Raw genomic sequence first — 18,015 nt, forward strand, 5'->3', positions numbered from 1 at the left:
TGCACGGGGCTCCTTATAACCGCAGCTTGTGGGGTCGCCTGTGTCGCTCTGCTCCTTGTGGGTTTCCTAGAGGAGTTCTTGGCCCGGCTACAGCTCAGGCCTTTACCTCCTTTGGAGCTCGTGCCAAACTGCTGCTGGTTTGGTCAAGGGGCAGGCTGAGTGTGTCTACCGCATGCTAGAGGAAGAGTAGAGTATATATGACCTCCTGTCTTTCATTGCTCTTGAGTCTGGTGATGGGAGGTAGGGAAGAAAAAAGTGGATTTCCTTGACTACAGGCTGCAACTTTCCCAGTTTTCTTGCAGCCCGGCTATCATGCAGAGCTCCTCCTGGAAAACAGAGACTCTTCTTATTCAGTTATTTCTGTGGCATGTGCATAGGGGGCACACCTGGCATGGGGAGGAAGGAGAATCACACTTCTCAACAACATTGAATTTTTATTTTTATATTAATCTATTACAATTTTTTCCTGAGGCAAACAGTGAAAGACTGTCATTTAATGTACTGTCCATGCTGGTTATGTTAATTCCTTCTCCCCTCGCCCAACTAAACCCAAGATTTTATTTTTTTTTTTTTTTCCCTCAAGGCCCATTATAGGTCCTGCATTACCACCTGGCTTCAGGAAACCTTCACAGGACACCGGGAATAGCAGATGTGCCATAGGACCGTCTGTTCCGTCAGAATTCCGCACCCAGGTTTGTGAAAACAGAAGCCTTTTCTTTTAGTACAAACTATCTGAAATGTGTAAACAAGTCAGAGCCTGAAAAAGTCTACTAGATATACTTTTCAGCATAACAGTTTAATTTTAGACCAGAAACTGTCTGGCATATTTTTGCCCGAGTCAAGTAGTGAAGCGTAAATAAGCCTTAAAAAAGAAAGTCTGGTTTGTTGTGATTTTGCTGTTAGACAGATGATGCACTGAACACAAGACATCTAGGCATCCTATAGTGCAGTCACAGTAATACTTCTGTTTTTCCATTCTTTCTTTTGGTGTCATGTCCTTCGCAAGTGAACATCTTGGCAAAGTTCAAATATTTAAAGACATTAAAGAAGTAATGCAACCTGCTAGAATGAAAATATTTACCTATAATTCAAGCTTTTACTCTTTTGCTGTTTTCATCAGGTTAGGTAAAAAGTAGGTAGAAGTGCTGTAGTCTAATCCATAGCCACAAAATAATGCACGTACTGCTAAAGAATGTTCAGGAATAAGGTGTGTGATAAAGTAGAGCTAGAAGTATGGGGAAGATTCTGCTCCCTAAACACAGGCCTCTAGTACCGTTGTGAGAGATCTGAAACCTCTGCAGCAGACCGGGAAATAGAGAGTAACACATCAGAAAAGCTTGCATCCTTCTTGAGCAGCACCTCTTAAGCCAGGCAGGATACCCTAAGACACCAAAAATGGTGCTGGATTAGGATTAGTTAGGTAATTGAATCTCTCTCATGCTGTGAGAAACTAAATATTCACTCCTTGTGAGAAGTAACTTTTGTTTCCACAGTTATTCTGTTTATTTCTAAAATACTCACATTTTTAAGTTTAAGTCTTAGACACTATGAGACATGCTAGGAAGGCATGAGGCAAAGGCTGCTCTGGAACTTCACTTTTTTGATTGGTAGTTGGGAAGTACATCATTCTCCAGCCTCCTACAGTGAGTGTTGTCATAATTCTTCATGAAGAATGATTGTCTGACATTTTTAAGATACTCATCATCTTATAACTCCAAATAACGATTAAGCAATTTATCATAATGACAAATCTCTTGAGGCAGGGATGTCAAAACTGGTCAGCTTATACATTTTACAAACAAAGTAGTATCTTTTCTCTTAAACAGATCTTTTAGCATCAGCTTTGTTACAGCTATTGTAGAACTTGGCTTATTTTAATTTTTTTCTCTGCCTAATAATACTCTTTTTTTAACCTTTGAATATGAAGAGTAATTTTTTCCTGTTTATTTTGTTTTAATTTATTTAATTATTTTGTATTCTAGTACATACTTAGAGGCAGCTTATTCCATGCTGTTTCTTCACTTTTTATTGATTTCCCCTTCAAATTTGAAGGCAGTATTTTTTTAATGCTTGTTTAATTTCATCTTGTTTGAGGCAGGTGGTAATGGAGTGGATTGAACTTAAGACTAATGAGAAAGGAAATGAGACATGCTTCTTCAATTAAAACTCAGCATGGAATTTGTCTTTCATCCTCAACTACTTTACAATTTATTATGAAAGTCTTATATCTTTGGATTTTTTATTTGTTTGTGAACAGAGAAACACCTCGTTTCTGAAGATGGTTATTTCTCTTCCCTGCCAGCTCTTCCTTTAAAAAAAGAGAGAGAGAGAATGCAGTCACCCCTTTTTCTAAAGCTGGCAGATAATTGGTGAAAGCTTAACTATGTAAATATTTGAGAAAAATGATAAGATAAATTGGTGTTACATGCTGGCAGTGTTTATGTTTATAAATGACCAGTTATTTCTCACCCTTCTTAGTCTTTCACATCGGTTTCATGCAACTGATCATGCAGCCATTGAGGTTGCTAAGCCTCTTCTTACACCCTGTGGTTCACAGCCATACATAGCTGTCTCTCTTGCTACCTGAAGCTTGCCTTCCCCGCTGTTCATAACTTTTCTCCCTCCTAAAGGTAGACAGGGCCAACTGGCTTGGCTACCTTGGAGCAGTCTCATTAAAGCACGCCAGTTTCTGTAGCAAATGGCACCCATAGGAGTAAAGTGGCTTATTTTACACCTGCTGTCTTCCTTAGCCCAAATCCTTCTACAGCAGTGGGATGCCAGCTATGAGCAGCCTGAAGTATTAGGCTTGAATTCAGTGTAGCAGGATACCTTTCCTGCTCTCTTCCTCTTTTCATTCATCCTCCATCCCCCATGCTCCCATTCGGTGACTCTTGTAGTGAGGTTCTGTACTCTGTTCTTGTATTCTCCACTGGGTCACCTCTGCCTTGGGCACCTTATTTTACACAGATGGCTCCTGATACTGTTTTTCCACTGCTCATCCCCCTTGGGATGGTGTCATATCTTGGTTCTAAGATGTCCACCTGGTAACCAAAGTTTGACATGACAAAACCAAGCTATTTCTCCCCCCACCTTCTTCATCCTTCATTTGGAACTTCTTTGCCACCAACTTGTTTTTTCAGGTAATGCTCTGTAATGCTCCCTGAGCATACAGCCTAGTGGTCATCCTACTCCCATTGCTTTATCACCCACATTCTTTTTCACTTTCGCAGATATTGGGCACCTTAGCTTTGCGGCCAGGGCAGTGTGGTGTGACCATTTTCTGTCCAGTCCTGCCTCTGTCCACATCCTTACTGTTTCAACTTGGAGGGACCTGTGAGCTTTCTGCACCACCCCTCGCATCCACAAAGGTTCTTATTACATCTAGTCCCTTTCAAACTTAGGTTTTTGAGCAGTTCTCCAAATAATTGCTTAAATGCAATATCAAAATGGATAGAAGAGCTGAATGACAGAACCAAGAGATTAGACTGGCAGATACTATACACGCAAGGGTGTAGTACCATGCGTGCCACTGTACCCCAGCTTGCATTTTAATCTTTCTAGCATCCTTGCAGAATCTGAGCTCGAGACAGTTCTCCCTGCGGTGCAAAATTGCGACCCTTATTATAGAGATGCATCCAAATGTTGCTGGTGATGGTAAAGCCCAAAGCATCAAAGATGTATGCTTGTGTGTTTCAAATTTGTGTATGGCCCCAGAGGCTAAACAGCTGTATGCAGAGCAATATAAAGTAGCCAGACTTTGTATATTGCCACTGTGTTTACCAGCAGTTTTGCCTCAGACAAGAGATGATGCTTTTGGAAACATGGAGACTAAGTATCCATGCTGAAGTGCTACAACAGGTCTAATCTGGAGTTGTAGTCCCGGTTTTCGTTGGCTGACTGGCAGATGCGTTGCATTAGGTTTATATGCTCTTCTAGACAAAATCATTCTTACCCTATGAAGCTAAAGTGTTTCTTGATGATCTTAGCAGTATGGTTGAGAAAAATATTTTCTTTTCGGAAGGTAACAGATAGCAGTGAGGAAGAAGACAATCTTATAGGCCCAATGCCTGCAAAAGGACCAGTGGAGTCTGATGTGACTAAAGAATTTGAACGCAGAGCTCAGAGAATGAAGGAAAAACTTACTTCATCAGGCAGCGTAAGTTCGATTTCTTAATTTCTAATGTTGTTGCTTGAGTGTATTTGTTTTTTTTCTTTGCCTATTTCTGTGTGAACCCAGTTGCAGTTCTGTTCAGGATGCTAAGTGTTTGCAATTGTTAAGACAAATTAAAATCCATGATTTTTGCTGGAAGCTAAGAGATTCAGATGTTTAATTTTTGGTTATCTGCTTTTTTTTACTCTTCATCCCCCACTCCCGCTCCGATATTTCTTTTGTAAAGGATGAACCTAAGCAAGTTACCAGGGAGTCATGGATGACAGAGCTTCCACCTGAGTTGAAGAGCTTTGGATTTGGCCCAAGAACATTCAAGAGAAGAGCTGATGACAAATCAGGTGATAGATCTATTTGGACAGATACTCCAGCTGACAGAGAGAGAAAAGCCAAGGTGAGCATTTATTCATTCATACATATATATATATATATATGTTGTTGATATTCTGTAAAAACAAAGTAAAGATACGCTGAACTGTTTGATGAATTTTTTTTTCCAGATTTTAATTTCTTACCAAAACTTACTAGTTCAGGCTTAAAGGTAAAGACAAGGAAATAACGATTTTAAGTAACATTGATATTCATTTATTCTCTCTCCCTTCTGCAGTAGTCAGGTACTCTGTATCAGCTCATTGAATTTCCAGTTGGACAGTATGTCCAGTTTCTTCTTTTATCAAGCTGGGCAAAAAAATACCTGGTGGCCTCTATTGTGGCTTCTACTCTTCAGATTTAATTAAAGTAAATATAGATTTCCTTGCTTTTTACTTCAGACATTCTGATTACTATAGTGTGTGATTTGCTTCTACTCATCAGGAAAGAGAAGAGGCAAAAAAGTCAACCAGTAAGGATAATGAAGAAATTGTATTATCTGGGAGGGACAAGAGACTTGTTGAGCAGGTGACTTCATACAATGTAAGTGTAATAGCAAAATACTACTTCTTCCTGCATTTCCTTTAATTCTTCACTCTTTTCTTCTGGTTCTCATTTCTAGTGCTGCTGGTTTCCATGGTGATGCCACTACATTCTTCCCTTTCAGCACCCAAACCTACTGCTGTTTAAGTCATTAGAACATTTGCTGTTGACCTCAACAAGAGCAGGATTGGGTCCTCAAGGCGCTGCTGAAAACAGTGTGTTAGAACTGGGGTTTGTGTATGTTGTCTCAGTTTTAGGTAGTGTTTTCTTTAAATCACCCTCATGTCAGAACATGGTTGCTGGGAGTAGGCAACCTTAATTCAAATATTAGCTTGCCTCTCCAAATTACCAGCATCCCAAGAATAAACAGTAGTAAAGGTTTAACTTTTAGGACTAAATACGCGTTAACCCGAAAGAAGCTTGATGGGCTAAGCAGATCGATGCATTAATTACACTATGTAATTAATTACATTAACTGCTCATTACAACAGCGTTATTACATGAAGCTTTCCTCAATCTCTGCAGAAAAAGATAATTTTCACAGACAGATGTTGATCACTAGAAATCTGAACTCCATGTCAAATTTGCTCTCGCTTTTCTGTCAGCCAGCGCTGTTGACTGTTGCCTCCCTTACAGCTGTTCGTTCCAGTTCCTCCCTGATTTATGGCCTGAACTCTTATGGAAGGCAATCTGATCTCTTGAGAGTATAATTAACTTGTGAATCACAGCCTTGGCTTATATTACACGATTGAAGTTTATCTGACAGTTTTAATAATTTATTTGTAGTTCATTAAATCACGTCCCTCTTAACCTAGAGGCTTGCAAATCCAGAGCTATTAGCATACTGTCTTAAATTTCTTCTGTATTATCTGTTTCTACTGTCACTATGAATATAGTAGAATAATTTTGATGTAAAACTATGGGATTTGCTCTGTACTATTACCAGAATAAAACATATATAGGCCTTCAGTGTTTTGAAGGTTAACAGAGCTCTCTCAAAAAAAAAAAACATCGAAGGTGTTTGAGATGTTTCCTGGTTTTTTTTTTATTTTTAAATCAGCTCTTTTCTGATATTCAGGTGGTTGCTTTTTTTTCTTTTAAAGTTTTTTCCTCTATTCTTTCCTATTTCTTTCTCTACTGAGCTTTATCAAGGATATTTTCATAGAACAGGAGCTTAATTCTTAAAATAGCTTCCTACAGTTAATTCTTTCAGTGCTGATGCCATATACGTTCTCTGGTGCAATTCTGTCAACATTGACGCAGTTACACCATGAATAAATATTGTCTACTTTCTGTCTCCATGAGAATCATTTCTTATGTCATGTATGAATTATTATTTGTATGTGTGATGAAGTAAGTGTTTGCACAGGGAGTGAAGGGAATTGAACCCTCGGAATAAAGATCTCGTGTTCCTAGACATGAGAAAACAGAGCTGCTTGTCTTTTGCTCTTTCTGATGAGAGAATTGGTTTGGACTGGTCTTTTGGCTGGTTTGCAATGATTTGAGAAACTGAGGAATTGACTACTTAGGGACACACAAATACATTTTACCTGAGTAAAGGAGGGTCCACATAGTCTTGTGAGAACTAATCTTGCTCCTGTGTGAAATCAGCAAAAGTTCTGTGTTGTATTTGGGCTGGATCATGCTCTTTAATAAATGCAACTGGAGTCCTTGACTTGGTGAAACAAAGGCTCTAGCTCAGACCTGTGACTGTCCTGTGGACTTGCAACAGATGATTCAAATACTGAAAAGCTAAGAGCACACTTTAAAATCACAGTAGTGCATGAAAGTAAGATTGAAAGGGTGTCGAGTGTGTTCCTGCCCCAGCAGTGACCAAAACCAGATGCTTAGGAGAAGCGTGTAAGAAACTGGGCCTGTACTTTGAGATGTTTCTCTTGACGTATTGTCTTCATTTGTCTCTGCTAGTAACAGCAGAGCAACTTTTATGTTTCTTTTGCATTATTTTTATAACTTATCTCCACTGTCTGCAGAGATTCAGCAACATTATAAGTGTCTTTAATGCCGTTGAATTATTAGTGTTTTACTCAGCATAGACAAGATTACACATGCTTTCACCTCTGTGTATGCCAAATTTATCATTCTGTTTTCCAGTTACTAAGCTGCAATCTTCTTCTGGAATTTTTAGCCTTCCTAATTACAATCTTTCCATTTGGATTTTCTGTACTTTGTTGATACTTTGTAATACTTTATTTCCTCTTCCTTCTACCTGTTTTTCCAGGAGTCAAAGAGGTCAGAATCTCTCATGGACATACATCAGAAAAAGTTAAAGAGCAAAGCATCTGAAGAAAAGAGCAAACCTCAAGAAAGAAGGCCATTTGACCGAGACCAGGATCTCAAAGTCAATCGATTTGACGAAGCACAAAAGAAAGCTCTTATAAGAAAATCCAGAGATCTGAATTCTAAATTTGAGCACAGTAAAGGCAATATGTTTTTATAACATAAAAGCATGGAGCTTTTTTGAAGTCAATTAAACTTTGACTACTTAATTTTTTAAGTATTTTTCTGTAAATAATTGTATACAAAATAAATATCCTGATGTTTAACTATTTTTCCTTGTCTGTAAATACTCTGTTAGGGAGGATCATCTGTACTAAAACTAAACTGATAAAGGGAAGTCTTGGTATAAAAAAAAAAATAATGTAAATTTGCTACTTAAAAACGTTGGGGTTTTTTTGTTAGCATAAAGATAATTAAAATAAGTATTATTTTAAGGAGCTCTAGATTTGATCTTGCAGTGGAGTTGGCAGTTTCCCCCTTTGTCCTGCCATGTTTAAGATATTCTTGCTGAGCCTGATGTGAAAGTCATGGAAAAATTCCTTTCAGGCTCATGGGCAGGACACTGCTTGACTGGAGTTCCTGCTGGGGACTATAAACTCAAATGGCAGCTTTTATGTCCTCCCAGTGCTTTTATTTCTATGATTCGGCGTCTGTAGGTTTATATGTGTGACGTATAATTTCTGTACTATAGCAGGAAGAGCTAGGGGTGGCAGAAGTAATAAAACTCCCAAGATTTGCAGATTTAATTATGAAATGGTAGTATACAAGAAGAGAAAATCTAATTTGAGTTTCAATTTGTAGGGCTTATCATGAGAAAATCAATTTTTTTAAGCAAATACAATGTGAAAATCAAACCAAAGTAAAGCTTATTTTGTCAGTTAATTTGTAGAGCAGAACAGCTCTTCAGAATCAAAAAGGAAATAAATCTGACATTTAAAAAAATCTACATCCATGCTTAGAGATCCTTAGTTCTTCTGTGTGTGTGGAGCAGCTGAAGGAAGAGTTGTGTTACCTATTTAAAATTATACTTATACTCTCATCTTTTTTTCTCAAGTAATGTTTGGGATCCTTTTTGAGGAGTTACTGAAAGTATCTAAATATGAACATCATTTTATACATGAAACTCAGTCAGCTGGTTTGGAAGCGTGACACGTTCTGCATATTAAATCCCATGGGATTCACTGTAGTTTGAAAAAAGGCTCCTGTGACAGATGGTGTCTGGGTCAGTTCCTGTTAACAGAGCAGTGACCTGACAAGCCACCGTAACAAAGGGCTAAAATTTGGTATTATTTTATTGCACGTGTGCGTGAGCCCACGGCACAGCCTCCACGTGCTGAGAAGTCTTGGAGAATTTTCAACATCACAAATGAATGCTTACGAACAATATATTTCAATACTGCTGCTTTTTTTTTTTTTTAATAGCTGATTTATTTTGCCATTTGAAAAATCTGCTGCCTTCTGGAGGAAGAGGGGCTAGTTTTGTATTGTGTTTGGGTTTTCTTTAATCAATTTTGAATTTCTGAACTTCTTCATTTTGAGGCAAGAGGAGGGTTTAAACAAGGGCCGTTTATTTTTCCTCCCCTTAAACAGACTTCTGTTAGTGCCTCGTGCTTTTTTGCCTCAGCAAGCAAGACCTCCCTAGGTTTCCACCTTCTGAGTTGTCTCCTTTTTGGGGAACTCCTCTGCAGCTGGAGGTTAAATTTGCAATTCAGCAAATGTAGATTTCTTAATTGAAAAGGCAGTTTAGGAATATTTGAGTGGTTTTAGGCAACTAAAGCAATGACAGGGTGAGCATCAAGTGACTAGCTAATTCTTCAGAGTTGACAAAAAATGATCCTCATGGCCACTTTTGGAAACCCTGCTGCCTTGAGACATCAATTTACTATCGGGTGTTGCTTTATGCTGGAAGAGCTGATCTCAAGAGCACGTGTGCAGTCTTTGCTAATTCAGACAAGTCCATAGCAAGGACATTTGCACAAATGAGGGCTTTGAGTTAAGATTTTGTTGTTGTGACATGCTTCGTTTTCATTTTTCTTCTTTGGTCCCTCCTCCTCCAAACTGAGGACCAGTCATCGGATGTTGCAGATGGCCAGATCTTGCCATCCAGCTGTGTCCTTGCTGTCTGCTCGCCGGTCTCCCTGTCCCTCTCATGGTCTCCTGCCCTCTCCAAGGAGGTGTTTGAGTGGAGGTTCCTCCGTGTTTCTCAAGAGAAGAGCTCTTGTAACGGGGAGCGTAGGCAGCCCCTTCACAGTCGTGTGACGGTATGTTACACCTCCACATATGGGACGTGCGGTTGTAATTAGTGAAGCCTTGATGAGAGTTGGGAATGTGTTTTCTCTCATCTGCTTGAGTTTTGTTTGTTTGGGGTTTTTTTTGCCACTCTGAAGCAACCTCTCAAAGACTTGATGAAATCCGTGTTATGAACTTGAGATGAGGGGCAAGTGGAATTGTTGAGAGCTCAAATTAAGCTTTTCATTATTTTGTGTAAATTGAGTGAACTTTTGAATTGCATTAATACACAAACTAATCTCCTCTTACTGATGCCAAACCGTTCCCTCGAACAGTCGTTAGAACAAGTAGTAACTCAGTAAGTTACAAGCTCTGGAATCTTTTGTGGGTGAAGATGAGCTGTCCTCTACAATTTGGACAAGCTGTAAAGCATTTCTGCAGAAATGTTAGTGGGTGATTTTTCAGAATCTCATTTGAAAAACTGGAATTTATCTCACAGAAAATCCTCACCACAATCACTATGTAACGTTTCCGGTAACTATGTGGATTTAATGGATTCTATTGCTATTCTGCGCTGCCAGCCCGTGTTGTGGTATATGAACTCCAGGCACATCAGTAAATTCTGTTTAGTAAAAAAAAAAAAAGTCAGGGAGGTTTTCCTGGATGTGAAGAGCCTATTAGCCTAGATTTTAAAGTACTTGCCTTTGTTTTGTGCTTTCATAGACATCCTTTATTAATACTGACGTTAAAAATTTCTGCTTAAGAGTAGAATCCCCTCCTTCTGAAACGTCAAATAGATGTGGAATTTGTAGTGAAGCCAATAAAAAGAAGGCTTTTGTGGTAGGCATGTGATAAATTAGATGTTTAAGAGGAATTTTAAGGAATATTATATGTTAATAACAAAAAAAAAATTAAACACCTGTTGAATCTGCTGTTGCCAAGGAACAATTAACAGCAATGAAGACATTTCAAGAAAACTTAGTGATTTCTTTATTTGTATCTTCAGGGCAAAATATTGAGCTGCCATGATTTTTGATCTGGAAAATTTTCTTAGAATATGGTATAGCAATACTGTCATCTGAGGAAAATCTCTGCTCTTCTTTAAACACCTATTTATGGGGAATTATTTTTTACTTCTGCTGCAGTGGATGCACTGTGCGTGTTAGCTTTTCTGGATGAAGTGCATTTCCCAAATAATAAACAGCAATAGAAATGCATTTTATTTAAGGCTTTCATGGTGTCATGTTGATAGCACAAATGTGGCATTGTCGAAATAGCTTTCTTCTTGAAGAAACATTGAGATGAAACATTTATATGTTCCTGTTCAGTAGAAAAGGGAATTATTTTTGCATAAAAGAAGTTTCAAAATGCTCCAGAGGGCTCTGGGACTCCAGGGCTACTGGTGCATGGGGACTAGTTTTGTTTCTGAAATGTAAACTTTGTTATTTCTGTCCAGCCAATTATCAATTGTATGTTGATTTAAGGGTAATATAGCATTAAAAATCAGAACCTGTGAAAACTTTCTGTACGTGCATTGTTAACTTCAGCCACCCCACCTGCATACATACATCTTCCCGATGCTTCCAGCTCTGGCAGCCGAATGGGAAGTGGTGGCCCTCAATAATAGCTCACCCAAATGTGGCATTTCTGTTCTTTTCAATCATGACATGAAGACTGAGGTATTACCTGTGCAGAGCTGGTCTTTTCTCAGCAGCCAGTTCTGGGTCCTCCCACAGTGGCTGTCACCGTAACAGGCAAAAGCCCCTTTTCCATCATCCCGTCTTCGTTCCTTTTGGTTCTGGTCATGCATTTTCTTACACTGGTATTATTATTATTATTATTTATTATTACAATAAATCCTATTGCTCTCTGAAATTATACCCATTTTGAATCAGTGTGGCAAATCAAGCCTTATTTTTTTAAAAAAAAAAGTCTGTCTTTTAGAGTGGGAACTTAAGGTCTCTAAGAGACAGCAGCACAGACTGTTTATCACTCCAGCAGGAGCAGCTGCAGCTGTGACTTCTTCCAAATAAGCAATCCAAACATAAATATTCAAAAGCAATTCTCATAAGCAGACTTTAGAGGGAGAAAAAAAAAACAAAAAAAAAAAACACCAAACCCTGCCTGGCCGAGGCTCTCAGCTGCTTAACATTGTCTTCGTTTGCTTTACTTCAGAGGGTTGTAACCACTTGTGTTTGCATGTGTACGCCAGACCAGGAGTTTGACAACAAAGTTTAACAACTCTCAGGGTAAATTACATCTCTCTGTCTTTTCATGACTGTCTCTCTTGAGGAGCCTTGCTTGCTCCTTACATATGCCAATACTTGAGCTGCTACAAAAGACTTGATGTACATCAACAAATACTATTTGATATGTAATTTGTGTGAGCCCTGGAAGAACAACTGCAGCTCTCCCCATCGGTCCTCCTGTTGGCCCAGATCTAAGAACCAGCCAACTGCAGAGTTTTGTGGCTGCTCCTTTGTTTCCCAGGATCTCTCCTTAGATCTTGGTGGCCTGCGAATGGTTGCCACCCATCACCAGCTTAGGGTCAGGAAGCAATTTTCTGAGGCCAGTCACGATGGGGAGAGGACAAGTGTTGAGTTAGTACATCTCCTTTGGCTCACAGAAGAGAAGACCCTTTGCCTGCTGGAACTTGATAGCAAGGTTTATGGTAGAGCAGCAGAGCTGTGACACCACCCTGAACCCAGCAGCCACCCTAGCTAAGGCCCTCAAGCCAGACTTTGGTTCAAACACAAGAAATCTCAGGGCAGGAGAGCCCCACAGGTAACATGTCTGCCTTCCTTAGCCTGGGCAGCAGCCCTATTGCTCAGTAGGAACCATCTCTGTGTTAGCCATGTCCCTTTCTCAATGAACCTCTTGAAGACACCTCTCCTCTTTGGAGACTGGCCAGATAGCCCAGGGGGGCTTCTGCAGTTGTGTGCTGTTGGTCTGGATCCAGCCTGGCTGCTTGGCCCAGATCTCTGTGGGCGTTTACACCCCCTGACACCTGCCATCCCCTCAAGAAGAGGAGGAGTGCAGTCATGTAGTCAACATCTAACAAGCTACCCCATATAGATTGGCCTAAGTCCACCATAACTATTGTTATTAAAAAATTTTTAAGCAGGTCTGAAGAAGCAGTCTCCAAAGTGAGTACCGTGAACCATTTTGGTGTGTGTTACAGAGCCATGCTGCTTTGGCCTAGGGTTTGGGGCTGAGGAGTGAATTAAAAGCCCTCTGAAGACACCAGGGTTGTCTCCCTGGTCAGGATGCAGGGAGCCGCCCAAGCTCATGTGTCCACCCAGCAGATGCTAAAACCCAACCGTCCCCTCCCTCGCCGCAGCACATCAGCACTAGGGATGGGAGGACTTCCTCAGGGGAGACCTGGGACTTCCTCTACCAAAGTCACCCCCAGCAGTGTCGCCTTTGTTGGTTCCAGGGAGGTCCCATGTTGCTGCCTTGCCAGCCACCACCCTTGGATTGCCACAGCACAAGCTGCCCCACAGAGCCAACCTCTTTTTCCTCCATTTTCTCCCTCCTAATAGTGTTAAGAGATGCTGAAGACACAAACATGTAGTATCATGAATTCTGCCTTCAAATATTATTGGGAAGGAAATTCCGCTGTGGCTCGTCTTTCTTGTTCACATTGGCTATAGATAAATCAGAAAACTGCAGTTAAAACCACAATGGCTGTGTGCATGGTTAGGACACTGTATTTCAATCCTGTTAGACACGTCTCTGCACGGCTTTTGTTCCCACTGGCAATACACTTTAACTAATATTTTCCAGAGATCACCCCCCTGGAAGAGGCAAATAGCCAAAAAGAGCTGGAGAGGCACAAGCGTGAAGGAGCAAACGGGCCAAGGTGTCATTGGCAGTGTGACATTGAGGGAACCTGCTAATAGATGCAAAGGCAGATGGACTCCCAGGTTGCCTGAGAGCAACCATGATTAACTAATGCAGAAATTTGTGCTCTGCCACACTTTAACTCTCAGGTACCAAACGCTTTCCTGAGTTTTCTTCTCTAACATGGAGCAAGGTCCTTGGGAAGAGTGTCCCCAGGAATTACAGCGTGAAAAGGATGGAGGGACATATGTATGAAGGAGTAAAGACACCAAGATGTAGCTGGTGGCCAGCATCTGCAGTTCCTGGGGCCCTTTGCCATCACTGCTTTAGTCACGAGTAGCTGACGATAAGGATTGCTGCCAAGAGTGAGTTTCTTTCCACTTGCCACAGATCCTGGAGACATATGACTACATATATGGACCTCAGTTTTCCTTTGTCATGGTTTAGCCTGGCCGGCAACTAAACGCCACACAGCTGCTTGCTCACCCTCCCTCACCCACAGGGGATGGGGAAGAGAACTAAAGGGGAAAAGGGAAAGAGACCTGTGGGTTGAGATAAGACCAATTTAATACTACGAATAATAATATATGAATATATGTATGTACAATGATAAATATAAATACAAACAAGTGATGCACAGTGTAATTGCTCACCACGCGGTGACCAAGACCCATCTCACCCTAGACTAACAATCCCAAAACAGGTAAGTCCCAACAACACAATCCCGGATGAGGGAGAGGCCCAAAAAGAGAGTGAGAGAGAGAGAGAGCACTCCAAGAGTCCAAGAGTGAGAGCCCCCAGAAGAGCAAAAACCCCTTCTTTCCGGTCAACCCTCATCTTTATACTGGGCATGACGTTAGATGATATGGAATACTTCATTGGCCAATTTGGCCCTCAACCCTAAGTCTAAGTTTGAATCATAAGGGGAGTTGTGGACCCTCTGTCCCGGCCATGCTCCCCGCCCAGCCTGTTGTGCTCCTGCACACTGGCAAGAACACGCCAAGCTGAAAAGTCCTTGAGGGCTCAGCACCAACTATAAACATCAGTGCGCTATCGGCATTCTTCTCATAACGAGTCTCAGACTAAAACCAAAACACAGAGCTCTTCTAGCTGCTAAAAAGAAGAACTAACTCTGTCCCAGCTGAAACCACGACATCCTTTTAGAAAGTGCTATTTTCATAGTCCTCAGGATGCCTGGGCACGGCTGAGCTCAGTACTGCCTTACAGCCATAGAGCTGCAGCTCTGGAAGCAGAGGTTTTGGCATTTATTTGCTATTAAGAGGCATACCTTTGGAAACTGAAGAGGTTTTCCTTTTTCTACACACTTTGCAAAAGTAAATATATATATATATATGTATACATATATATATATAAAAGCTCCTGTAACCTACTCCCTCCCTTTTGTCAAGAAAACGTTTGTGAGAGCTTAACACGTCTCCCCATGAGCTGCAGTATGACAGCAAAAGCTGCGGTGCCAGGCCTTAGATGAAGCTAAAAAGGCTGTTGCAGAACATAAGACTGTAATTGAAATTCTTCCCGCTCCCAGCCTCTAAATGGAGTTACAGCCTTTGGGACCACACTCAGGCTGCTGCTGCTCCAGGCCTGCAGCTACTTGCAATTACGAACAGTGACGCCCAACATTTTCTATTTGAATACAACATGTATGGTATATTCCATGGAATACATGCAGCTCTAATACCCCACAAAGTTTAAAACTCTTCTATAAAAGGCTGCTCCAGGTAAGTAAAAAATTTCCCTGTTCTCTCGTCTCTGAAATTTAGCCTAAAACTTATTTTACATGACCCTCTAAGGCTGTCTCGTAACTTCTTGTAAAGACTGCCTTTGGCGTAAAGTCTTGTAGAGCTTTGCAACACGCTTTCAACTTCATCTCCAGTGGTAGAGCATTGAAGACAGTAGACTTTCTTGGGATGATATCTTGCAGCAACTAAACCTTACCTTGTTGTTTCTAAAACAAGAGGGTGGTATACAAAGGATATCCTAAGTCCTGCACTGATTTGAATTTATTTGTTACAAGTATAGCAGAAGAAATTCTAGAATCAAGGGTGTTCACCTCTCTGTTCCACAAGGCAGTTCAGTGGGTTGTTCGCTCCTGAGCTTTGTGAAAGTCCCACGTGGAAACATCCCCTCCTGGGTCACTCCTTTGGTTAATATTGCCTCCTGCTGATGGCTGATCTTTACACAGGAAAAAAGCATGACCTTCTTGTGTCTCTATTCAGAATCTGCAGATTTGATTTTAACTTAATTTTTCGTGTTAGTGTAATCTGTGTCTTTTTTTGCAAACCTATGTCCCGCTGGACATTGAAGAGCCCAGTGCAAGAAAAGTGTAAGACTTTTGAAAGGAAAAATTCTCGTCTTTAGAGCTGTGACTAATTTGAAAGTTTGGGGGTTTTATACAAAGCTTCAGCCCTGTCCTGCTGTGCTGACAATCACTTCTTCCAAGCAGGCTGGTCTCCCTGCCTGCCAGAGGAGCCTGCTGCCCCAGGAAACAGAGCACACCCATCCTCTTCATCCCAAAGTTCAGAATACCTGGCCAAAAGTAGACCTGTAGCATCTTGCTACATAAACCAAGGAATAAACACTTTTCCAGCATTCCCATCACAGGAAACATATTATACCTGAGGAAAGCCTTCATTTCCCACTGGGCTCTGTAACAATAGAGAGAGGACCTATGTAATATTTTTATAACCACAAAAGCCTTCCTATATTAAAACCCCAAAGCTATCAGGGTACCACTTATTTCAGCAAATTGTTGAGTCATTTTACAAAAATGAGGCATGAAGGATACTATGAGAATGCTACTAGGAAAAGGAAACTTGGGGAAAATATGGGTCTGTTGCTGAAAAGTGGAAGGCCAGTGTGACAGGCAGTAGGTAAAAGGCTGAAATGCTCCACTGCATAGGGGAGCAGCGAACCAGGGATCGCCACGAGACGCTGGTTGTGTTCATAGTCACAGAGCTGGATGGGATCCACCTGAGTCTGCCGGAAGAGTTGTGACTGCAAGGGTATTGCTCTTCATCTCAGAAAAATCACGGTGAAGGGGGCTTAGAGTTGTATGCAATCACCCTAACAATCATCTCAAATGGTGTCAACCCCACTGCCATCAGCTCCCTGTGGGATGCAGGCAACGTGGTTTGCTGTGGAAAGGAAGATGCATAACAGGAGTGGGCATGCCTGCCTGCGCCCACCATCCAAAAGCAACTGTGGGACTCCTTACCTAGAGAGGACTGGCCTCTAATCGGGTGTTAAATTTACTGATATGTTGCTGGCTACTTTGGGGCTAGAAATGGTTAAAATAGCAGTAAAGTTTTCACTGTCCATCTTTATTGTTTGCTTTCTTAATTACACTTCCCTTTGGCAGCCCCTCTCTTGCCCCATTGTAATCTCTGCTCCAGGCTCGCTCTTTCTCTCAACCCAAACCTGGAATCCAAGTTGCAGGCCAAGGTTAAGACAATGCCTTTGAACATTGCAATGAGCACAAACTGTCGCTTGGGGGTTCACGAGGGCATTCAGAGAAGTTCTTTACCAAGAGGACAGAGCAGCACTGTAACAGGTTTCCTAGCAAAGCTGTAGGACCTCCATCCTAGAGGCTTTCAAGCCTTGGCAAGACAAAGCAACAACTGACTAGACCCGCTGTTGGCGACAGTACCCCTTTCACCAGAGGCGTGGACCAGAGACCTCCTGTGGTGCCTCCTAACCAAGACTTCCATGATTCTAATACTCATTCTAGTCTGGCCCTACATGACAAACTCAATACTCTTTGTCTTTTGGGGTTTAGAACACATCTCAAAGAGAGTTTTCTACATGTTGAATGCATGCATGGACATTGAAGAACACAAAGGAGTTGAATTCTCTAGTAATAACTGTGATGATAATTTTGTAAACCCTTAAGGTAAGGACTACTGCACCTTTGTCTTACATGAAAAATGTGCAAGGAGTATAAGCTGCTTTCAGAGTAGATCTACCATACTTTTATTCAGAGCTACCTCAGATGAAGCAGACTGGTGACCTAACTTTGTGAGTTTTGCTACTAAAGTCATGTCTTATTGCCAGAATAGATTTGAAAATTAGTATCTTCACTGATTTTTCTACAGTTTTATTGGCAGCTGATTTTCCACTAAACCTGCTTCCCAGGCAACAGGGAGATCCAAGGCTTCAGTCGTATACTGTGCTATCAAAGCTGAGCTGGTGTTCTGCAGGAAAGCTTCAACTCTGGCCTTGCTGTGTGGTGATGTAAAAGCTGTCATCATTAATAATGGCTATGTCCTGAGAAGAGACCATCTATAATACTGCAGACCTACAGACAGGCTTCCAGTATGGCACTAAACTTCGCAGGTGAGTCAAACCTTCTCACCAGTTACTTGTCTCCTCTCCTTGTTCCTTTCACAGTCACTGCTTTTCCAGTCTCCCGGAAAGAGCCTGCGTTGCTGAAAATCCATCCACTTCATGGAAGGTGGCCTGGCAAGTCCTAAAAAGGGTTGCACACCCTCCCCAAAGATCCCAGTTAGCTGATGCACCTGACATGGAAAGAGTACAGACTTGCAGCA

The 18,015-nt window shown here is 41.2% G+C and overlaps 1 protein-coding gene across 2 annotated transcripts in view; it reads left to right on the top strand.

The window, feature by feature from the left end:
- The window catches only part of GPALPP1 (GPALPP motifs containing 1), a 33,591-nt gene extending 26,017 nt beyond the window's left edge, over positions 1-7,574 (top strand). The window contains exons 4-8 of one of the 2 annotated variants that reach the window (XM_086611917.1): positions 584-692; positions 4,022-4,156; positions 4,398-4,562; positions 4,982-5,080; positions 7,320-7,574. In XM_086611917.1, the coding sequence (XP_086468043.1) occupies positions 584-692; positions 4,022-4,156; positions 4,398-4,562; positions 4,982-5,080; positions 7,320-7,538 (727 nt within the window). In that variant the 3' untranslated portion in view covers positions 7,539-7,574. The remainder of the gene's footprint in view (positions 1-583; positions 693-4,021; positions 4,157-4,397; positions 4,563-4,981; positions 5,081-7,319) is intronic. The other variant, XM_086611923.1, reaches the window with a different exon arrangement.
- The last annotated feature ends 10,441 nt before the right edge of the window (positions 7,575-18,015 follow it).

This window comes from Tauraco erythrolophus, chromosome 1 (genome assembly GCF_009769465.1).
Source record: "Tauraco erythrolophus isolate bTauEry1 chromosome 1, bTauEry1.pri, whole genome shotgun sequence".
NCBI lineage: Eukaryota > Metazoa > Chordata > Aves > Musophagiformes > Musophagidae > Tauraco > Tauraco erythrolophus.